Source organism: Rhinopithecus roxellana, chromosome 15, assembly GCF_007565055.1.
Source record: "Rhinopithecus roxellana isolate Shanxi Qingling chromosome 15, ASM756505v1, whole genome shotgun sequence".
In the NCBI taxonomy this organism is placed as follows: domain Eukaryota; kingdom Metazoa; phylum Chordata; class Mammalia; order Primates; family Cercopithecidae; genus Rhinopithecus; species Rhinopithecus roxellana.
In genome coordinates this window covers 6,421,086-6,442,549 of record NC_044563.1, presented here as the reverse complement: position 1 = coordinate 6,442,549, position 21,464 = coordinate 6,421,086, and the positions used below count along the sequence as shown (strand labels likewise).

The 21,464-nt window shown below is 56.3% G+C and overlaps 3 protein-coding genes and 1 pseudogene across 3 annotated transcripts; 1 reads left to right on the top strand and 3 right to left on the bottom strand.

The window, feature by feature from the left end:
• Positions 1-1,742: 1,742 nt before the first annotated feature.
• LOC104664728 lies at positions 1,743-2,499 on the bottom strand (annotated as a pseudogene).
• A 2,819-nt stretch (positions 2,500-5,318) lies between these two features.
• On the top strand, positions 5,319-11,281 carry NDUFV1 (NADH:ubiquinone oxidoreductase core subunit V1). Its single transcript, XM_010366326.2, has 10 exons — positions 5,319-5,538; positions 6,844-6,926; positions 7,000-7,170; positions 7,899-8,082; positions 9,140-9,329; positions 9,755-9,967; positions 10,150-10,316; positions 10,644-10,725; positions 10,867-11,012; positions 11,119-11,281. Exons 1-10 carry the CDS (start codon positions 5,467-5,469, stop codon positions 11,203-11,205), a joined length of 1,395 nt encoding a protein of 464 aa, XP_010364628.1. The 5' UTR covers positions 5,319-5,466; the 3' UTR covers positions 11,206-11,281.
• Positions 11,282-11,403: 122 nt separating this feature from the next.
• On the bottom strand, positions 11,404-18,400 carry LOC104664822 (double C2-like domain-containing protein gamma). The gene is given in 11 exon segments (XM_030917510.1): positions 11,404-11,718; positions 11,794-11,887; positions 12,023-12,104; positions 12,201-12,358; positions 13,619-13,669; positions 13,800-13,935; positions 14,018-14,127; positions 14,319-14,390; positions 14,467-14,546; positions 14,714-15,977; positions 18,221-18,400. Coding segments are annotated over 10 exon segments (1,263 nt in total). The 5' UTR covers positions 15,063-15,977; positions 18,221-18,400; the 3' UTR covers positions 11,404-11,587.
• A 7-nt stretch (positions 18,401-18,407) lies between these two features.
• On the bottom strand, positions 18,408-20,432 carry NUDT8 (nudix hydrolase 8). Its single transcript, XM_010366325.2, has 4 exons — positions 20,184-20,432; positions 19,393-19,525; positions 18,795-18,872; positions 18,408-18,723 (listed from the first exon to the last, which is right to left on the bottom strand). The coding sequence occupies exons 1-4, from the start codon at positions 20,375-20,377 to the stop codon at positions 18,418-18,420; spliced, it is 711 nt and encodes a 236-aa protein (XP_010364627.1). The 5' UTR covers positions 20,378-20,432; the 3' UTR covers positions 18,408-18,417.
• Between the last annotated feature and the right edge of the window lie 1,032 nt (positions 20,433-21,464).

Here is a 21,464-nt window from a genome sequence, read left to right as displayed (position 1 = left end):
AACCTTGAAGCTTTGATGTCACTTGCAGATAATCATGTTTCTAAATCTATTTGTGCCAGCGTGGACTAATCTCAAAAACATTGTGTTGAATGAAAAAAGCAAGGTGTAGACTCATTGCGTCGAAATACTAGGCTGGGTGCAGCAGCTCATGCCTGTATTCCCAGTACTTTGGGAGGCAAAGACCAGAGGATCACTTAAGCCCAGGAGTTCGAGACCAGCCTGGGCAACATAGAGAGTCCTTGTATATACAAATTTTAAAAACCTAGCCCGGTATGGTGATGCACATCTTTGGCTCCAGCTACTCAGGAGGGTGAGGCGGGAGGATCACTTGAGGCTGGGGGGTCAAGGCTGCAGTGAGCCATGATCTTGCCACTGCACCCCAGCCTAGGTGACAGAGTGAGACCCATCTTAAACCAAACGTACAAAATGCCATTACTGCAAATAAAAATCACCAAACACTCATATTTTCTGTGGGTAAATATATGCACAAGTAAAGTAATTTTTTAAAAGGATTGGAAGATTATATCAGATTCAACAGCATTTGGCTCCAAGATGGCAGGAGGGGACTTTATAGTTTTTTGGTAAAGGTCTAAACTTTTAAGAACCAGTGTATTAATATGCTACCGTGAAGTGTTTTAAACTCACCTAGAAAACCGGCCGGGCACAGTGGCTCATGCCTATAATCCTAGCACTTTGGGAGGCTGTGGTGGGTGGATCACCTGAGGTCAGGAGTTTGAGACCAGCCTGGTCAACATGGTGAAATCCTGTCTCTACTAAAAATACAAAAATTAGCCTGTGTGGTGGTGTGCACCTGTAATCCCAGCTACTTGGGAGGCTGAGGCAGGAGAATCGCTTGAACCCAGGAGGCGGAGTTTACAGCAAACGGATTGTACCACTGCACTCTGGCCTGGGTGACAAGAGCGAGACTCTATGTCAATAAATAAATATCTTTTTAAAAAATCACATAGAAACAGTAACAGGTATTGTCAGGACGGTCATAATATGTTATTACTTTCTTCTTGCTTTTTTGGTATTCAATTTCAAATGCAGGAAAAAATTGATGTTTTTCATTTTCCAAATATAATATTTGATTACAATATTGAGTAAGTCCTTCCCTTGAGAAGCTCTGTGCTGGAGGTTGGGGAAGATCTGATCATGCCTTTCTCACACTGGGCCTGACAATAGATGCTCAAAATAGTTGCATGGGGTTGTTGTAGAACTAGCAGGTTTGTATGCCCATATGTATGCAGTAACAGACCAATTACACTGAGATAGCAGGGTTTGCAGCAGAGAAAGAGTTTAATGATTGCAGGCACCAAGTCTGGAGATGGGAAGAGACCTTCAAATCCATCTCCCCAAGGAGTTTTGGGCTGGGTTTTTTAAGGAGATTGTGGAGGGTAAAGGGCTGGATATTTGGGATTGTTGATTATCCGAGCAAGGGGCATGAAATAGTTGGGAATGGAAACTGCATCCTTAGGTGAGCCAGCTCTTCATGGGGACCAGCTGAGTCAGTAGTTTTATCAGCATGCAGGACCTGGAGGAATATTTCAAAAGGAAAATTTAACATTTCATGTTCAAGTTGTTATTTATACAGCAGTTAAGGGCAGCTATAATCTAGGGTCTTTGTGACAACAGGCACCAAACAGCCATGAGGAAGCAGGTTAGAGAGCAGCTGACCTCATGATGAATGCTGAGTGTGCTGAAGGCTTGGTTTATTTTCATCTTTCCCTCCTACTTCTTCCCTAATTGGTTTTATAAAGTTTATAGGGATGGTTGTAGGGTGGTTGCAGAAAGCTTCCTGGGGGAGGTGATGTCCAAAGGGCTCCTAGGAGGAGTAGGGCCAAGTAGGGAGGAAGACAGATCCTCTGGTGCAGATCCAGCTTGTATAGGCAAAACCAAAGGAGCTGGAACTGGGGAGGTCGACAGGTAGCAGCCACAAAGGACTTTGAATGCCAGGCCAAAGGGTCTTGAGCTTTGTTCTGAGGGCAGTGGAGAACCACAAAAACTCTCAGGCAGGAAAGGGGCAAAACGAGTCTGAGATTTATAATAATCCCAGTGTTCTATGTTTGCAGAGAAGGGGCTGGAGAAGCCAAAATGTGAGGGTGGGAGACCCCAAGGACATACTGTTAATTTCAGGTGAGAGATGACAGGGCCACAGCCATCTCTCACTGTGCTGGGAATGTTTGGAAGGTAAAGTTGACCAGATAGACACAGTGGATGTGGGGTCAGTGGAACAGGAACAAGCCCTTGATACACCGTGGCTTGTGGCCTGGAGGCTGGTGGGGGAGGCTGATACACAGAGTGACACAGGATGGGATGGGTGCTGAGGAGGTGAGAGCCAGGACCTGAGACGCTGCAGAGGAGGCTCCTGGAAGATGACATCGGAGTGGATCTCCTTCTTCACTTGAGGAGCCTGGCAAGCAGGTGCTCCAGTGGGTGGGGACCAGTGGGGGATTTGTCATTAGGAGACCTCAGGCCGAGTTCTGGCAGTTGTGTCATCCTAGGCGGGCTACTCAGCCATGCTGACACTCTGCTTCTGAAAACAGGGCTCATCATTCCTGAGGCTGGAGTTTTGGAGGATTAAGGAGGTAACACATGGCAAGTGCTTGGCACAGAGCCTGCCACTGAATGAACAGAGGATCCTGCCCCTCACTCTCCATTTCCCATCCCCCCATGCCCAGCATCTCCTGTCCCCAGCATCCCCAACCTGCCTCTCCCTCAGCCTGTATTCCTTTGACTCAGTTAGAGAGAGATGAGGAAGGAATCCACCCCCTGGCTCCAACCTGCCCCCCTTCTTCTGCCCCAAAGGGAGGGATCCGAGGACTCAGGTCTGAGCCCGGATTAGCTGTGTAATCCCCAGCTTTGCCCAGGCAACCTCTTTCCTTGCCCAAGAGAGGGGGCCTGGGGCTGGCAGCCAGGACTCCTGGGCTCTGGGCCTGATACTACCCTACCTGTCTGGGAAACCTCAGACAGGGAAGAGATGCTCTTGGTGCCTCTCTTGGGAATGTCACTGACGTCCACAGTGACTGTCACATGCACGTCAGTGGTTCTGTGGGTTTTTCTGTGCGGGGCACTGTGGGAGGGAAGAAAGGCCTAGATTCCAGTCCAGCTCCACCACTCAGCAGCTTCATGCCCACAGACAAAGGATAAAATCCCCCCGAGCCTCAGTTTTTTCATGGACAAAATGGAGTGAACACCTTGTTGGGCTGCTGTGGGGTATGTGAGAAAAATAGCTGCAAAGGAGTTTTGTGAATAGCACATTTTAGAGAGATCAGAAAGGATGATTACAGCACAAAAGAACAGAGATGGTTCCTCCCATGAGGACTGGAAAACAGCTGAGGAGAACAAGCCAGAAAGGTCACTCTCATCATGAGGACCAGAGCAGAGGGTTCTAGGAAACTGAAAAAGATGAGTTCATCAGGCTTCCAAGTCCTCCTGGGAAGGCAAAGGACAGAGGGACCTCCCCAGGTCAGGGAAAAACCGAGGGAGGGTGACAGCGACACAAACGCCCTAAAGTCTAATGATGGCAGGAAGGGGTCTCGGGGGACGGGGGTGGGGTTCACTGCAGTGGCCTGGGCGTGATGACCCTGGCGAAGGACGGGGTTGCAAACCCCTTAAATCCTGGACCAGTGGCTGATTCCAAAGGCAGCAGGGACCCATGCCAGGATTTTGGGCAGAAGCACAAAGTGCTGGACTCTCCTGAAAAGGGCTGAGAGAACTCAGCGGTGTAGGGACCAGCCCCACAGGGTCGGTGGGTTTTTCTCTCCGTGTGCGGAGACGAGATGTTGTAGAAATGAAGACACAAGGCAAAGAGATGAAAGAAAAGACAGCTGGGCCCAGGGGACCACTACCGCCAAGATGCGGAGACTGGTAGTGGCCCCGAATTCCAGGCTGCGCTGATATTTATTGGATACAAGACAAAGGGGCAGGGTAAGGAGTGTGAGCCATCTCCAATGATAGGTAAGGTCATGTGGGTCACGTGTCCACTGGACAGGGGGCCCTTCCCTGCCTGGCAGCCAAGGCAGAGAGAGAGAGAGAGAGAGACAGCTTACATCATTATTTCTGCATATTAGAGACTTTTAGTACTTTCATTGATTTTGCTACTGCTATCTAAAAGGCAGAGCCAGGTGTACAGGATGGAACATGAAGGCGGACTAGGAGCGTGACCACTGAAGCACAGCATCACAGGGAGACGGTTAGGCCTCCGGATAACTGCGGGCGGGCCTGACTGATGTCAGGCCCTCCACAAGAGGTGGAGGAGTGTTCTCTAAACTCCCCCCGGGGAAAGGGAGACTCCCTTTCCTGGTCAGTCTTCCTTTCCCCTTCTGCTAACTAGCGGGTGTTTTTCCTTGGCACTGACACTACTTTTAGACCACGGTCCACTTGGCTACGGGCGTCTTCCCAGATGCTGGCATTACTGCTAGACCAAAGAGACCTCTAGTGGCCCTGTCTGGGCGTGACAGAGGGCTCACACTCTTGTCTCCTGGTCACTTCTATGTTCCTTCAGCTCCTATGTCTGTATGGCCTGGTTTTTTCTAGGTTATGATTGTAGAGCGAAGATTATTATAATATTGGAATAAAGAGTAATTACAACAAACTAATGATTAATGATATTCATACATAATCATATCTATAATCTATATCTAGTATAACGATTCTTATTTTATATATTTTATTATACTGGAACAGCTCGTGCCCTCGGTCTCTTACTTCGGCACCTGGGTGGCTTGCCGCCCACACAGCTGCGCCAGCAAGAGGATGTGCCATGCACTGACCATCTGCATCCTCTCTGCCTCACCCCAGCCTAGGACTCTGTGAGAGGCTCTCCGGGGAGACCTCTGCGAACAATCCCCTGACTTGGAGTCTTCAGTCCTTCCCCAAGCACACGGACGCCCGGGGTGGAGAAGTCCACAGTCTGGCAGGGCTCAGACTGGGCAGAATAACTGCAACGTAGTCATGAGGATCGGGCTGTGGCCTGCCTGACTTTTCCTTCCTCCCATGATACACCGATGCATACAGCAGGCGCACACTAAACGTCAAATCTATAGAAAGTGGAACACACCAGGACCCAGCAGAAGGCGACATGCAAGTTTTGTTTACTCGTGGCATGAAAGGCTGGGAGCCAGCGGGCGTAGGCCACGAAGTGAAGCGGGCTAAGCAAGGAGCGAAAGAGCGGTGGGGACACCGCCAATAAATGCCAGCCCGGCGGAGAAAGGAAGGCGGGCCCTAGGCCGGCGGGACCACATCTCCCAGAAGCCCCGGCGCCAAGGCATTGGCCTCTCCGCTCTCCCCCGAGGAGGCGGGGCCGCGGGCGAAGCGGAAGGGGCGCAGCGATGCCAGTGCGCGGCGCCGGCGTCGGGAGCGTGACGTCTTTCCTGTGCGCCACCTAGCGTTTCTATCGCGCCAGTTCCTCAGCCTGAGTGCTGTGAAGGTGACAGCCTGAGGTGACCCAGCTGGCACCCCGCGATGCTGGTAGCACGGCGGCTGCTCGGCGGGTCGCTCCCCTCGCGGGTATCTGTGCGTTTCAGCGGCGACACGGTGAGGCCCGGCCTGGCTGGGGCCAGGGGTTTTCGGGGCCCGGTGTCGCGGCCGCGCCTGTGCACGAGCAGTCCCTGGGGTCTGTAGTGGCCGCTAGAGAGCCCTTCTCCCCAGACCAGGAGGGAAGACTCCCGCTCCGGCCTGGTTGAAGTGGGGGAACGGGTCCTATCGCGGGGCCGACTCCCTTGGCCCGCCGCCTTGCTGGCTTCCCTTGTTTCACAGTCCTCGGCCTGGCGGAAGTTTTGCAGGTTATGAAGCGCCCTTGTTTTCATTCCTGCCTTGTTACAGCCTTGTAGGGCGTGAAGGGGTCATTGCCCCATTTAGGGATGCGTACCTCCTGATTTCCTGTCCACTGCTCTGCACCCTGAAGTGGCTGAAAAGTGCTCTCACACGGATGGGAATCCCATCGCCCTTAGCTGGGGCGCTGTCCACTGGGTCGTGGGGCTCCTCATTTTCATCCTAAGTGAGCCGCTCCATCATGTGTGTGTTAGGGAGGCATTTCTTTCCCATCAGTAAACACATTTCGCCTCTTCGGCCGAGTTAGGAATATAAAAGGCCCCTGGCCTACCCAAAGCCAGGCCAGGAAAGGGCCATGCCACCACACTGGGCTTGTGGGGCGGTGCGGTGCCGTGATGCAGGTGTGGGCTTTGGCTACCGACAGACCTGGGCTAAATTCGACCTGCTGCTTTTGACTGTGAGACGTTCCATAAGTTCCTTTTGCTCCGAGCCTCAGTTTTCTCCTCTGTGAAATAGAGAAAATCGTTCCTATCAGAGTTATTATGAGGATTAAATGGGATTTTGAATGTAAAGTGCTTCCATCCAGTATCTGCTAAACAAAATGCTTACTAATGGCTGGGCGCGGTGGCTCACGCCTGTAATCCCAGTACTTTGGGAGGCTGAGGCGGGCGGATCGCTTGAGGTCAGGAGACCAGCCTGGCCAATATGGTGAGACCCCATCTCTACTAAAAGTGCAAAATTTACCCGGGCGTGGTGTTGAATGCCTGTGATCCCAGCTATCCGGAGGCTGAGGCACAAGAATCACTTGAACTTGGGAGGTGGAGGTTGCAGTGAGCTGAGATTATGCCACTGCACTCCAGCCTGGGCAACAGAGCAAGAGTCTGTCTCAAAAAAAAAAAAAAAAAAAAAAAGGTTACTAAGTGGCAGTGGTAGCTGTGATGCTATGGATGCTCCCCTAGCCCTAGCCCAGCCCCTCCTAAATAGGGAGACCCAAGATTCTGTAGCTTCTGGCCCAATCCCTCATGGCCCCAGAGTGCTGCTGGGCCTCCTGACCCTCTGTCTCCCCAGACAGCACCCAAGAAAACCTCATTTGGCTCGCTGAAGGATGAAGACCGGATCTTCACCAACCTGTATGGCCGCCATGACTGGAGGTGAGACAGTGCCCTTCGTGTGTTGGGTCCCGGAGCAAGGTGTCCCCTTCACTGCCTTCCCTACTCTGTCCAGGCTGAAAGGTGCCCTGAGTCGAGGTGACTGGTACAAGACAAAGGAGATCCTGCTGAAGGGGCCCGATTGGATCCTGGGTGAGATCAAGACATCGGGTTTGCGGGGCCGCGGAGGCGCTGGCTTCCCCACTGGCCTCAAGTGGAGCTTCATGAATAAGCCCTCAGATGGCAGGTGTGTGTTGGGGAGTGGGGCAGATGTGGCTGTGGGAGAGACCTTAGGGGTGACTGGGGCTTCCCTGGGCCTTTGGGCTCTTTAGTTAGAAACTTAGCATGAACGAGGTGGGCACATGTTCCCGGGCCTCAAATGGATGGGACTTACTCTGTGGACTTCCACAGGGGAGACTTACGTAGCAGAATTAACACATGATTTTGACTCAGGCAGACTTTGTTCAAATTCTAGCTCTGCCTCCTAATCATAGAGCTTTGGGCAATTTCTCGGCCTTTGTGAACCTTAGCTGCTTTTTTGTAAATAGGTACAGTGATACCATGCAAGGATTAAAGAGATAATGTTCATACAGCTTTTGGCCTGTACGCTGGTTGGCACATAAAGCAAATGATAAATGTCACCTGCTTTACCTCCTTTTGGTGGTAGAGCTTGAGGAATGCTCTTTGTCACCAAGAGCAGAATCTGGCTGTCAGGGGCAGACACAAGGAGAGATGTTTGGATGAGCTGAATGAAGACCTTTCTTGTGGTTATAGCTGCCCAAAGATAGAATAGGCAGTGAGCTCCCTGTCATTTGGTGGTGAGCAAGCAGAGCCCCTGGGACGTTGGGAGGGCAGTGAAGGATTGGCTGTCTGAGGAGACATCTTTGAGGCCTCCCTGGGTGGAGTGGGGTGACCTGGAGTTGAAGACCCAGTCCTGGTGGCCCTGTAGCCTGTCTGACCTGTGGGCCCCTGCAGGCCCAAGTATCTGGTGGTGAACGCAGACGAGGGGGAGCCAGGCACCTGCAAGGACCGGGAGATCATACGCCATGATCCTCACAAGCTGGTGGAAGGCTGCCTGGTGGGGGGCCGGGCCATGGGCGCCCGTGCCGCCTATATCTACATCCGAGGGGAATTCTACAATGAGGCCTCCAATCTGCAGGTGGGCAGGGAGAGACGTGGGCAGATGAGAAGGTGCTCAGTGTGCACTTATACACCCCTCACCCAGCACAGTTGTTCTGAGGTGTTAGCACCTGGTCTCGCAATGGTTGAACTGGGGGAGTGGTGGCCAGTCTTGCATGCATCCCTAATGGGACTTGGCTCCCAAAGCCACCTTCCAGGGCTCCTAATGCTGCTGGTATAATTTTTTTTTTTTTTTTTTTTTGCTTCAAAAATAATAGTATTTATTATAACAACAAGTAGCAAGAAGAACCTAAGTGGAACTATGTGTTTAGCAAGAGAGCTGAATAATTATGAATATAAACAATTCCTATTTGGAGAAAATACATTATGTTCATTGCTTGGAACTATGAATAATACTTATATCTGTAGAAAATATAGAAAAATAAAATAGGTTAAGGCAATAAGGATATAGGCAATTACATTTTAATTTTAATTTTTTTTTTTTTTTGAGACGGAGTCTCGCTCTGTCGCCCGGGCTGGAGTGCAGTGGCCGGATCTCAGCTCACTGCAAGCTCCGCCTCCCGGGCTTACGCCATTCTCCTGCCTCAGCCTCCCGAGTAGCTGGGACTACAGGCGCCCGCCACCTCGCCCGGCTAGTTTTTTGTATTTTTTAGTAGAGATGGGGTTTCACCATGTTAGCCAGGATGGTCTCGATCTCCTGACCTCGTGATCCGCCCGTCTCGGCCTCCCAAAGTGCTGGGATTACAGGCTTGAGCCACCGCGTCCGGCCCATTTTTATTTTAATTTTATAAAGACTTTTATTTTTCCTTACAAACTGGGGTAGTTAGGAGACCTGATAATAGCTACTTCACTTTTATTTTCCTGGCAGCAAAGCAGCTTATGTGTTCCTTCTTGCATATCTGTTCCGGATTATAGTCAAGTTTTCCAATTCGTTTTACTAAGTTAGCAAAATTTTTTATACCAGGAGCATTAGGAGCCTCACCGTAGGAGGCCTTCAAGGGCTTCATGACTCCTGAAGTTATAGGCTGACTCCTGGGCTGGGGGTCGGCTGGGAAACTCACACCTTTGTCCTGCAGGTGGCCATCCGAGAGGCCTATGAGGCAGGTCTGATTGGCAAGAATGCCTGTGGCTCTGGCTATGATTTTGACGTGTTTGTGGTGCGTGGGGCTGGGGCCTACATCTGTGGAGAGGAGACAGCACTCATCGAATCCATCGAGGGCAAGCAGGGCAAGCCCCGCCTGAAGCCCCCCTTCCCTGCAGACGTGGGTAAGGCCTGGCATAACCCTGGGTCAGACTGTGTCCTGTGACACCCGAGATCTGGCTAGGTTCCCTTCGAATTGTTCTTATGGATTTCTGAGTGCCTTCCTGGCTGGGGCCAGATAAAGAGTAGGCTGGCAACAATACATAGGCTCCCCCAGGGCTGCCTGTAGCCCCTCCTCCTGCCTCGGTCCCCCCGCACCCGTGCTGCTCTGTGGCTCCACCTTCACAGTGCCTGTTCTCAGGCTAAGGGCATGGTGATGAACAAGGCAATGAGGCATCTCTGGAGTTTGGGGTCCAGCAGGGATAAGAATGATAAGGGGATATTAGAGCAGGGGTTCTGCCATGGGAGCAGGACCCTGGGACACACCTCCCTGCCAGGAAACTTGCCCCACCCCCTAGCAGCCACCAGTTGTCTTCCCATTTCCCTGAAGGAGTGTTTGGCTGCCCCACAACTGTGGCCAACGTGGAGACAGTGGCAGTGTCCCCCACCATCTGCCGCCGTGGGGGCACCTGGTTTGCTGGCTTTGGCAGAGAGCGCAACTCAGGCACCAAACTGTTCAACATCTCTGGCCATGTCAACCACCCTTGCACTGTGGAGGAGGAGATGTCTGTGCCCTTGAAAGAACTGATTGAGAAGCATGCTGGTAAGGCCTGGGGCCAGCCAGGATGTAGGTGGGCAGGTGTCCATGAAGAGAGCCTGGGCGGGAGGGCTCAGGAGACGGGGCTGGGTCTAGGGGCTGACTAAGGGCCTGGGGTCAGGACTAGGCAGGTGTGCCGGCCCCAGCCCTGACCATGCATCCCTTTGGGGACTGACTTGGGGCCCCAGGGGGTGTCACGGGCGGCTGGGACAACCTCCTTGCTGTGATTCCTGGCGGCTCGTCTACCCCACTGATCCCCAAGTCTGTGTGTGAGACGGTGCTGATGGACTTCGACGCGCTGGTGCAGGCACAGACAGGCTTGGGCACAGCTGCGGTGATCGTCATGGACCGCTCGGTAAGGGTTCACACACCAGCCCCGGTCCCTGCCCTCCTGGTTGCTGTCTTCCTCCCTGGGCCTCCCAGAAAACCCTCTTGCCAGCACTCAGGTCTCAGTTCCTGCAGCCTGAGATAAAGCAAGGTGGAAGAGGAGGGAGGAAGGCCGCTCTGAGGAGAATACCCCGGAGTCTGGGCAGCACAGGGGGCCCAGGGAGGCTGGAGGAGGCCAGAATGCTGGGTGGGCTGGGAAGAGCTTCTGGAACTGGGGGAGGGGCTGTCACTAGGGGGTTGAGGCCCAGGCTTCTGTCTGGCCGTGGGTGCCTGCTAATTGCCCCTTGTCACCCAGACGGACATCGTGAAAGCCATCGCCCGCCTCATTGAGTTCTATAAGCACGAGAGCTGTGGCCAGTGCACCCCATGCCGCGAGGGTGAGCAGCGGGCAGGGTGGGGGTTTGCTTGCCATGGCTTCACTTAACCTCCACCCCATCATGTGGCCTGCACCCCTCAAGCATCATCCCACATCCTGGCTGGGGAGATCATCAGGCCCTTTCTTGTGGCTGTGGCTGCAGGTGTGGACTGGATGAACAAGGTGATGGCTCGTTTTGTGAGGGGGGACGCCCGGCCGGCCGAGATTGACTCCCTGTGGGAGATCAGCAAGCAGATAGAAGGCCACACCATTTGTGCTCTGGGTGACGGGGCCGCCTGGCCTGTGCAGGTATTCACCGCCCTTCTGCGTAGCGCGGAGGGTGGGTGGCGTCAAGGGCCCAGGGTGTTGGGGGATTTTTGGACTCTGTTTCACACAGTCCCCCCACCAACCCCAGGGTCTGATCCGCCACTTTCGCCCGGAGCTTGAGGAACGGATGCAGCGGTTTGCCCAGCAGCATCAGGCCCGGCAGGCTGCCTCTTAGCCCACCACCCTGGCCTGCTGTCCTGTGTCTGTCCGTCTGGAATGCTGGACAATAAAGCGAGTGCTGCCCACCCTCCCGCTGCAGCTGCTGTGACTATGCTCTTTACCCTTTACCCAGCACAGGATCCTCAAGGGTGGGAGGGGAGAACAGGGCCCAGTCTGGCCCATGGCCAGAGGCAGGACAGGGTCTCGTCTGACTTGAGAGAGATGTTTATTTTGGCTCTATGATTTGGGGTGGGGTGAATGTGAAAGTGGGGAGAGAGGAAACACCTCTCTGACTTGGCACTGGGGGGCATGATGGGTGAGGCAGCCCCAACCTCCATCATTTTTGTGGGGATGCTTCAAGCAGCTATAGTGGAGGGGCGGTAGACAGGGCCCATGGGCTAGTCGCTGAGCTGAACAGGCTTGCTGTCCAGCGGGTGCCATAGCTCCAGGCGGTGGTCACTGTGGCCCAGGCACTCAAGCCAGTGCCGCAGGCGCTCCCCACTGGCATGGCTGCCCAGCTGCACCCCGCCTGCCATGGGGGATGGGTCAGGAACCACCAGGAGCCTACTGGGCCCCCACCCCAGCTCCTCATGTTCCCACTCACCAATGAAGTCATCAGCTGTGCCCAGGTCGTAGTCCCACACGGACACTAGCAGCGTCTTCTGGGCCAGCTCCTCCCGTGGGCCTGAGTAGAATTCCTGCAGGGAGAAAGGCAGAGAGGCAGGAAGGAGGCAGCCTTGGCTCTCCCAAAGCTTAAGAAGCAGGCCTCAGCAGGGAAGTGGCTCAGCATGTCAAGGCCAGGGTTGGCTGGGACCTGCCTGGTCCTGGCTCACCTCATTGAACTCGGGGTTCAGGGTCTTCCTGCGAACACTGGTCTTGAATTTAGATTTCTTCCCTGCATTTGGATGCAGGAAACTGATCGGGGAGGATTGGCAGGTTAGGTGTGGCCCTGGAGAGGTGAGGAGCCACCGTCTTGTCCTCACCTCCCACCTGCCCACCCCATTCACTCACAGGCGCACAAAGGGGTCCGAGTAACCATTGGCATCCATGGGGGCCAGGTGGGCGCAGCGCAGCACACCCACCAGCAAGCCACCCCGCTGAGAGCTGTAGCACAGTGACAGCAGGACACGCCCACGTTCCTCCCAGGCCACCTCTGTCTCTACCTCCTCCTGCAGGTGTAGGCTGAGGTCAGCCCCCATCCAGCCCAAAGCCCACCCCCTTTAGCCTCCACGCTCTGGGCAGGGAAGCTCAACCTGGCCCCAAAGAAGTCGGGGGCAATGACTTCATTTCCCAATACAGCCACTCGCACAGTGCCGTGGAAGCGGTCCTATGGGTCAGCTGTACCCTCCAGGGCCTGACCAAAGGCGAGGCTTGCTGACCACATGACCAGATACGTCTGTCACGGAGCGGAAGGGAACTGGCTGACATGCCAGTAGCTCCCTAGGTGGTCTCCCATCCGGTGCCCGTAGCCATCCCTGTAGGCAAGTGGCTCTGAGAGGATGTGCATTTCCCAAGGAGAAGCAGATCTCTTCAAAACCCTACCCTCTTCACCCCTTACTTCCCTGGGGACCAGATTCTGAGTGTCCTTTGCCACACTCTGGGCCCTGGTGCTTCTGAACAGGCTCAGGGAGGAAGCCCCAGGAGGATGCGCTGCTCTCACCCGCAGGGTGGGTTTCCATTTGCAGAAAGCCCCGCCACCTTGTTCACAGGCGGCTCTCAGGAATGCGGGAGTGCTCTGTGAGCACCCACCATGCTCTGGGCGCTGTTGTGCTTGGGATCTGGGGCAGAGGGTACACAGGGCTGGCGCTGGGAGAAGTGGCCTGTCCGTGCCACCTTGGTAGGCCTCAGCCACTTGGGCTTAGCTAATCAACAGCTGCAGCAACTTGTGGTTCAACCAGAGGGCAGGGCACCCGGCACTTTGGGGAGGAGCTGGTAGGGGGCCCTGTTGTCAGCATACCAGCTGCCTCCCCCACTGACCACAGGGGTTCTAGCTAGGTCTTTGGTCTCCAGTGGCATCAAAGAAACCCCTGCAGTCACCCTCACTGCCTCCGGACAAGGGCCTGTCTAGAACAGCCTGCCCCAGGAGTGGTCCCCACACTCCCCTCAGGGCCAGACCCCAGCCAGGGAGCCCTGCCCGTCTGTCTGCTCTTCCACCTTGCCCAGCCTCCCATCTCAGGCCATGGATAAATGCCGCCAGTTGCAGCCTCTGCCTCAAGGCAGGTGTCTGCCTGTCCCAGTGCCCCACAGCTCCTCTGGGCTGCCCTGGCGAGGGAGTCACCCTCACTTTGCCACTGGGGACCTGGCTGTCCCCTGGGACAATGAGGGCTCATAGGGCCTGTGAGAGCTGGCCTCAGGTTCCTCCAAGCCTCCTACGCCCCTGCCATCAGGCTTGCCCCCTCATCCCTGCTCAGCCCAGCTGTCCTACCCACCTCATAGAGGGACATGCCGCGGGCTGTGTCCAGGTTCTTGGGCCTCTTGGCCTGAAAGGGAAGAGAGCCCGGTCATCCTGGCCAGATGCTGCCCAGGTCCCCCTCCCTAGTTCTCCCCTCTAGCTCCCATCACAAGGTTCCTGGCCCCTGCAGCCCCACCCTGTGCTCCAGCCCCACTCACCAGCCTCCGCTTCTCCAGATAGATGTCAAAGCTCCTGGCTCAGTTTGGCACCAGCTTCCTCAGGGGCACCTGCAGCTCCCCTAGGGGAGGCGCCCGCCGCCGTCGCCACAGCCATGGGTCCTCACACACACACAGCCTGGTGGCTGCCCAGGTCAGACCTGGCCAGACCAGCCCCATCCCTCTGCTCCACCCCCAGGTGGCCCAGGCCAGATCCTCACCTAAGGGTCTTGCGCGCAGCATCCTGGCGGGTGAAGCTGTGATAGGTGAGTGTCTCCTCCCAGACAGGTACCCTCGTGCCCCGAACGGTGCGTGTCCGAAGCTGGCTGGCCTAGGGCCCAAGCAGGGTGGGTCAGGGCCTCCTAGGGTTAAGACCATCCTCCAACCCCCCACCCTGCCTCCCTGGTATTTGCACATCCCAGCAACTGGGACCCAGGCCTTGGGGGGTGGGGAGGAGCCAAGCAGAGCCAGGCTGGATGTTCCACCAGAGGGCAGCAGTGGGGGCCTGGGGCTTGCCCTCACCTTGCTGGTCCCTGGCAGTAGATTGGCTTTGACATAGGTGTCCACGGAGCCTGAGGCCAACAGCTTGAGGCCCTGGGAACAGACAGTGGGTATGAGACAGGCCTGTGGCCCAACCCTCTGTCCCAGGGACGCCCACCCCCATCCTCACCTTGGCACGATGAGCCGTGCAGTGCAGGGCACTGTTGTCCGCATCAAAAAGAAGTGTGAACTCCAGGGTGCCCAGGGCAGCTAAAGGCAGGTGGCAGGCAGGGTCACCTCCTACCTCAGCTCAATCTGCCCCCACCCATGGCACATGCCTCCTGCCTTGCCCCTCCACAGCCAGATGGCAGGGACACCCCAATGCCCCTCCTGGCTGGACTGAGCTCAGGGTGTCCCCTCCTCCTGCCCCTACTCACTGCTGTCGTCTGAGTCTCTCTCTGGCTCTGGGTCGGGCTGTGGCTGGGGTGCAGAGTGGATGGTGGACGCCGCTGTGGGGTGCAGGTCCGGAGGGTGCAAGGCAGGCTCCGTGAAAGGGTAAAAGTGGGGGAAGTAGTGGGAGATGAGGCGGACGGGCCGGATGGGGCCTGGGCTCACATCGATGGTCACGTGCTCCTGCATGCTCACCCGGGGAGGCCGCCCACCTGCTGCCGCTGTGCCCGCCATGGGGACCCCGACGGGAGTGGGGGACTCAGAGAAATGCCTGAGGACTGGGGCTGGAACACACCCGGCCTCGGAGATGGGGTGAAGAAGCATCGCTGATACCATGCAGGGGAACTGAGGACAGAGCGCAGGGTTGGGGGAGGGGCCAGGGGCGTCCCCAGCCTGGAGGGTCGTGGCAGGCTTTGGAGGGGACTGGGTGTGTCGGGAGTCAGTCCAGCTCCCAGTCCTTACCGCTTTGGGAGCTACTTCACCCAGTGTGAGTCACTGCTGCTGGCAATGGGTGTGCACTCTTGGGGGTAGAGCCCGTGACTGCTGTGTCCCCAGTAAGCGAGGGTGACCCAGAGCTCAGAACCCTCCCAGAGCTCCTTCCTAGCGCTGGGGCTCAGCTTCCCTCCTTCCTCTGCCCCCTTCACACTTTGTCAAAGGGAGTTATTTTTACCACCATCATGTGGCCCTGCTCCCAGGTGAGGAGGCTGGAGGCCCGGAGGTGAGAGGGCTGTGGAGGTGATAAGTGGTTAGTGGGAAGGAGGGAGCGCATAGGAGGAGGGGAGAGGGTGCATGGGAAAGTGGGAGGGGAGAGAGGTCTGGGGAGGAGAGGAGGGGAGCCACAGGAAGGGGCCTCTGTGATTGAGCCCTGCGGGGGTGGCCAGTTTACACTCTGAAACATGAACCAGATCATCCCGCCTCCACCCCTGCTTGGAATAAAATCCGAACCCTTTGAAGAGGCACGACCCCTTTTCACCTCACCAAGGAGTGTCCCCTTGGCATCTCACAGTGAGGGCCCACTCCCCTCCCAAACTGGGCCACTCCTACTCACCTTTGGTTTCTGGGTCACCCCCTGCAGGGGATCTTGGCTGGTTTTAACCATCCGGCATTCCCTCTCCTCTCTTCTCCCCAGTTATTCTTTTAATTTTTAATCAACATAACCGTAGATATTTATGGGGTACAATATGATGTTCTGATGTGATATGTGTAGAAATGTGATTTCTACAATATGCATTGTAGAAAGATTCAGTCAAGCTAATGAAAAAAGAACACTTAAAATGTACTCTTTAAGCAATTGTGAAATAGACAAGGTGCTATTGTTAGGGACGTTTGCCATGCTGTGCAATAGGGCCTTCAGCTTACTCTTCCTGACTGGAACTTTGTACCCTAAGAGCAATGTCTCCCCTCTCCCCATCCCTAGTCCCCCACTCTCCAGCTCCTGGTGACCACCATTCTCTCTGCTTCTAGGAGTTCAACTTTTTCAGATTCCACATAAAAATCAGACCATATAGTATTCGTCTTTCTGTGCCTAGCTTATTTCACTTAGCATATTGTCCTCTGGGTTCATCCATGTTGTCACAAATGACAGAATGTCCATCTTTGTTAAGGCTGAACAGTGTAGACACGCCATCCTATCCATCCATCTGATGCTGGGCAGTCGGGTTGCTGCCGTGTCTTAGCTGTTGTGAATGGCACTGCACGGAACATGGAGGCAGACACCACTTCAGCATGCTGACTTCAATTCCCGTGGATACTATCCACAAGTGGGGTTGCTGGATCACATGGTACCTCTATTTTTGGTGTTCTAAGGGACTGCCATATGATTTTCCAAAATGGTTGCGCTCATTTCCCTTCCCACCGACAGCACGTAAGGCTTCCCTTTCCTCCACATCCTCACGAGCATCTGTTATCTCCTATGGTTTGGTAGTAGCCTTTCTAACAGGTGTGAGGTGGTATCTCATTGAGATTCTAACTTGTATTTCCTGCACGATTAGCGATGTTGAACCTTTTTTCATGTGTCTTTTGAGAAATGTATGTTCAGGTCCTTTGCCCATGTTTAAATTGGGATATTCGTTTCTTGTTCTCGAGTTCCTTGTTTCTTTTGGATATGAGCCCCCTTATCAGGTGTTTGGTTTACAGAGATTTTCTCCCATCCTGTAGCCTCTCTTCACTTTGTTTCTTTTGCTGTGCAGAAGCTGTTTAGTTGGGTGCCATCCCATTTGTCTATTTTTGCTTTTGATGCCTTTGCTTTTGGGGTCCTAGCCAAGAAATCATTGCCCAGACCAATGTCTAGAACTTTCCCCATATGTTTCCTTCAAGTAGTGTTACCATTGCAGGTTTAGTTTTTTTTTTTTCCCCCTTTAAGATAGGATCTCACTCTGTTGCCCAGGCTGGAGTGCAGTGGCACAATCTCAGTTCACTGCAGCCTCTGCCTCCTGGACTCAAGCGATCCTCCCATCTCAGCTTCTTGAGTAGCTGGGACTACAGGCGTGCACCACCATGCCTGGCTAATTTTTTTGTATTTCTGTACAGACAGGGTTTCACTACATATGGCCAGGCCAGTCTTGAACCCCTGAAGTCACGGTGGCCCGCCTTGGCCAACCAAAGTGCTGGGATTACAGGCATGAGCCACGGAGTCCAGTTCGCTTCAGGTTTTATAGCCCATTTTGAGTTGATTTTTGTATAAGGTGTGAACCTCAGTTGTTCTTTGGGAACCACTGCTTCTCCGTCCAGAGAGTTCACCCTCCTACCCAGGCAAGCATCCCAGACTCTATCTATCAATGTATTGTAAATCCAACTGGCCATGTGACAGGCTTAGGGAAGGACATGTGACTCAAGACAGGCCAGTGAGGTGCACTTCTGGGTTAGACTGGCCGGGCGGAGTGGCCATGTTTTCTGTTGATGGATGCTGCTGCCCTCTCCTCAACCTCTCACACTCTGCACTAGAGACAACCTCCCCAGGGCTGAGGCCAGCACAGTGCAAAGCACAGCAAGAAGAGAGCCCCTGAGCCCCTGGATCCAGCCATCCTGCCATGGCAAGTTCAGACCACCCACTCCCTCAACTCTTTCACAGAACCCTGGTCTACTTAGTTGACATCCTATGTAATTCCACTATTATCTGTGATTAATGTGGAACCACATGATTATCTGTGTGACCTGGTCTGAGGTCTCCCATAGACTGAGCACCCCCTCTGGAGGGCAGGCCAGCATCTGACTGGTCCACAGCTGTGGCCCCCACACAGCAGCTGGCACACACAGGGGCTCTGTATGTTAGACCCCTACAGTAACACCCAGGGACATGCATGCACCTTACTCCTCTCTGGGATCCCAGAGCCCAGCACAGGGTCAGCCAGGCACAGCAGAGAACAGGAGGTGCGGGCTGAGACACGGGTAGTGCAGTGCCTAAGAGTCTGGGCTGGGGAGTCTGACAGCCCTAGTTCCAATCCCAGCCTGGGGCCCTTAGGCAAGGTGTCTATCCCCCCTGAAAGCAGTCTCACCAGCCAGAGACAGTGTTGGCCCCGCCTTATGGGCTGTTGTGAGGGTGAGATGAATTGACTTCGAGTACTTGGCACCCAGGAAGTGTCCACTCTTGTGGGGAACGGCGTGACTGGAAGGAGGAGCCCCAACCAGCAGCCTGGAGTGGTCTGCCCAATGTCAAGGCCCCAGTACAGGAGAAGCAGGAGCTCTAGAGCTGTCAAAGGCCTTTATTCAGTCCTGAAGTGGAGCTGGCCTGGCAGGGTGAAACCAGGGGCTGCTGAGGGTGGGCCAGGCCCTCAGCCCCTGGGTAGCTCAGGCCGGCCAGGCGGGGCTGGTAGGTACCAGGTGCCAGCAGCTGCAGGGCAAACTCGGTGATGACAGCTGTGAGGCCCCAGACCCGGTGTGGTCCATGCAGGAAGACAGGTAGTGTGTAGCGGAAGTGGCCACGCTGGCAGAAGTGGGTATAGCCCTGATTCTGCGTCTGCAGCAGGTGGGCTAGGGGCAGTGCAAACACCTCATCCACCTGCAGGCAGGAGGCACAGAGGGTAGACAGAGAACTGGAATAGTCCAACCCCCTCACATCCCCCAGCTCACCTCCTCCGAGTTGGGCCTGAGGCTCTGGGGATCCAGTGGGCCCACACCAGCAAGCACTGGCACCACGGTGGCCTTTTGCTGGGGAAGAGGGCAGGTGGTCAGGGAAGCATGGCTTCAGTTGGGTTTGAAGGCTGGGGAGGGGAGTGTGAGAGGAAGACCCCCTTTGCCATGCACAGGCCTTAGGTAGTCATGTTCAGGTCCACCTGCCTGTGTCCTCCAGCCGTGCCGACTGACTCAGGTCTCCTCAAATGCACTAGACCTGTTCCCTCTGCCTAGGACAATCTCCCACTTGGCATTCAAGCCCAGGTTCAATCCCTGCCTACCCCATGAAGCTTCCCTGGCCCTAATCCACCAAGCTGAGCAGAGCTGGCCCACCCCATCGCCCTGGGCCACCTCTACTCAGGACACCAGAGCCTCCCCAATCTCTTCCCAAGGGGTTGTGTGGGGTGGCGCATGTGACCAGGCAGGTGAGGGGCACCCCTCCACACTTTGTGCCTGTGGGTGTCCATGACCACTCTCCTGGTCCATGGGGGCCTAGCTCCAGGGCAGGCACAGAGTGAGTGAATGAGGGGGCGGTGGCCTCAGCCAACTGGCTTACCGGATCATACACAGGCCGCAGCAGGCCCCACACGTGCTCCTCCGGCACTGCCAGGCCCAGTTCCTCCTGGGTTTCCCGCAGGGCCGTGTGTACCACGTCTTGGTCAGCTGGGTCGCACTTGCCGCCTGGGAAACTAAACAGACACAGGGAGTCTGGTCCTTGGACTCTTAGGGCCATGGAGAGGTCGGGTGTCGGTAGTGCGGGGGGCCAGTGACCCACCAAAGCATCGCCTGCCTCTGCCCCTAGTTTGCTGGGAGGCCCCAGGCAAGCCACACGACCTCTGGAGGCCAGTTTATCTCCCTGAGCAATGGGGATAAGGAAGAGAAGCCCGGGGCAGTGCAGGATAAGAGGGTCTGCAGCAGGAGCAAGAAGATCCTGGGGCTCAGATACCCAAATTCGGCCTGTGGTGGCCCCAGTAGCACTGACACTGTCCTCGGGGACTATGTCCTCAAATCCCGCCGGGAGAGGCCCGAACCTCTCCGTAGTCGCCGGCAGGGGGCGGCGTCCGCCTTCTTAGCGGGAAACAGCTCAGAGGGGTGTCCCTGGCTGAGGTGGGCGCGCAGGGACGAGCACGAGGGGTCTACGCGGTGAGGGCGTGGCGCCCGGGCAGGTGCACTGGAGCCAAGGCACACGGATCGTTGATCCCTCGCCGCAGCCCGTGGGCGTAGGGGATCTCCCCAGACCCATTTTACGGAGGCGGAAACCGAGGCTCGAAGGGGCTAAGTGCCCTGCCCGAGGTCCCTGCCAGCAGCGGCCTCCGGCAAAGGGCAAGGAGTTCCTGGCCGCTGTACCTGACGTCGCCCTTGTGCCTCCCGGTCAGGCGGCTGGACCGCAGCGTATACAGCAGAGCCGGGACCCCGCGCACTGAGCAGAGCGGCACGAGCACCGCGGCAGACGCGGGCCGTGCGCGGAGTCGGGCCGTGGCCCCTGCCAGCAGCCGGCGGCAGCGCAGTTCGCCCTCGGCCGACAGGCAGTCGGGCAGCATGCCGAGTCCTGCGCGGCCGTGACGCGGCGGGCGCGGGGTCGAGCGAGGGAAGAGGCGGGGCTGGGGGGGGGGGGTCAGGATGGGGCGGGGCGATCAGCCCGGGTCCCTCCGGAAGCTGAGAGGGAGAAGGGGCCACCCGCCCGACGCGTCCAGCCCGGTGGGCTGCGGAGCGGCGGCAGTCGGGGGGGGGGGCCTCGGTGGGACTGGGTCTGTTCGGGGGCGGGGCCTGTCCGGAGATATGGTCTCGGTGGGACTGGGTCTGTTCGAGGGCAGGGCCTGTTTGAAGGCGGGGCCTCGGTGGGACGGGGTCTGTTAAGGGGCGGGGCCTTGTAGGCAATCGAGGCTGGGGCGGCCTGGGGGCGGGGCCTAGACCGGAGCTTTTGCTAAGAAGGACTAGGGGGAGCGAGGGGGCGGCTCGAGGTGGGGGCGTGGCCGGAAAGGCGTGTCCAGGCGGACTGTGCTTCCGGCAGGGCTGGGCCGGGGCCGGGGGCGTGGCCGCGGGGAGGGAGGTGGGCGCGGAGCTGGAGGACCTGCGGGGTGTGTCCTCCGAGATCCTGGAACCGCGCGAACCGTGAAGCGCCCGGCGACCGTCCTCGGTCCCTTTGGGTCCTGGCGTTGGGGTGTCTGATGAGGCCTCGCCGGTCCCCGCTGGTCCGTCCCTCCCCTAGGGGCTCCAGGATATGCGGAGCCGGGATTCCACGGGGACGCCCTTCTAGGACCCCGAGGTCGATCGGTGCACGAGAGGAGCGTCCGGCCTAGCCCTCCCTCTGGTGCTCCCTCCCGGTGCCGCTGAGTGGCGTGCGCCGCTCCCAGTCTTGTCTTCTCCTCAGGCTCCTTCGGAGTCCAGCCCCAGGCCTTTGACCTCCTTGTCCCAGCATCCAGAGCTCTTCTCCCTGCCTTGAGTCTGGACCGGATTCCCAAATCCCTCTCCCGTCCCTTCCTTGGCTCCTGTGATCACTGACCACCGTGGTTCCGCACCCTTCCACCAGACCCTGGGCTTGGGGACCAGATGACCCCAGCCTTGCACACAGTATTTAAACGTGGGGTGGCGGGTGTCCGCCATGCCCTGCTGTGTGACTTTGAGCAG

Excerpts from the sequence above, each read along its gene's own strand:
- NDUFV1 (XM_010366326.2), top strand. The coding sequence starts at position 5,467 with ATGCTGGTAGCACGGCGGCTGCTCGGCGGGTCGCTCCCCTCGCGGGTA. Across the intron at positions 7,171-7,898 it reads AATAAGCCCTCAGATGGCAG|GCCCAAGTATCTGGTGGTGA; the intron begins GTGTGTGTTGGG and ends GGGCCCCTGCAG. Across the intron at positions 9,330-9,754 it reads CCCCTTCCCTGCAGACGTGG|GAGTGTTTGGCTGCCCCACA; the intron begins GTAAGGCCTGGC and ends ATTTCCCTGAAG.
- NUDT8 (XM_010366325.2), bottom strand. The coding sequence starts at position 20,377 with ATGCTGCCCGACTGCCTGTCGGCCGAGGGCGAACTGCGCTGCCGCCGG. Across the intron at positions 19,526-20,183 it reads AGGCACAAGGGCGACGTCAG|TTTCCCAGGCGGCAAGTGCG; the intron begins GTACAGCGGCCA and ends GTGTCTGTTTAG. Across the intron at positions 18,873-19,392 it reads TGCGGCCTGTGTATGATCCG|CAAAAGGCCACCGTGGTGCC; the intron begins GTAAGCCAGTTG and ends CCTCTTCCCCAG.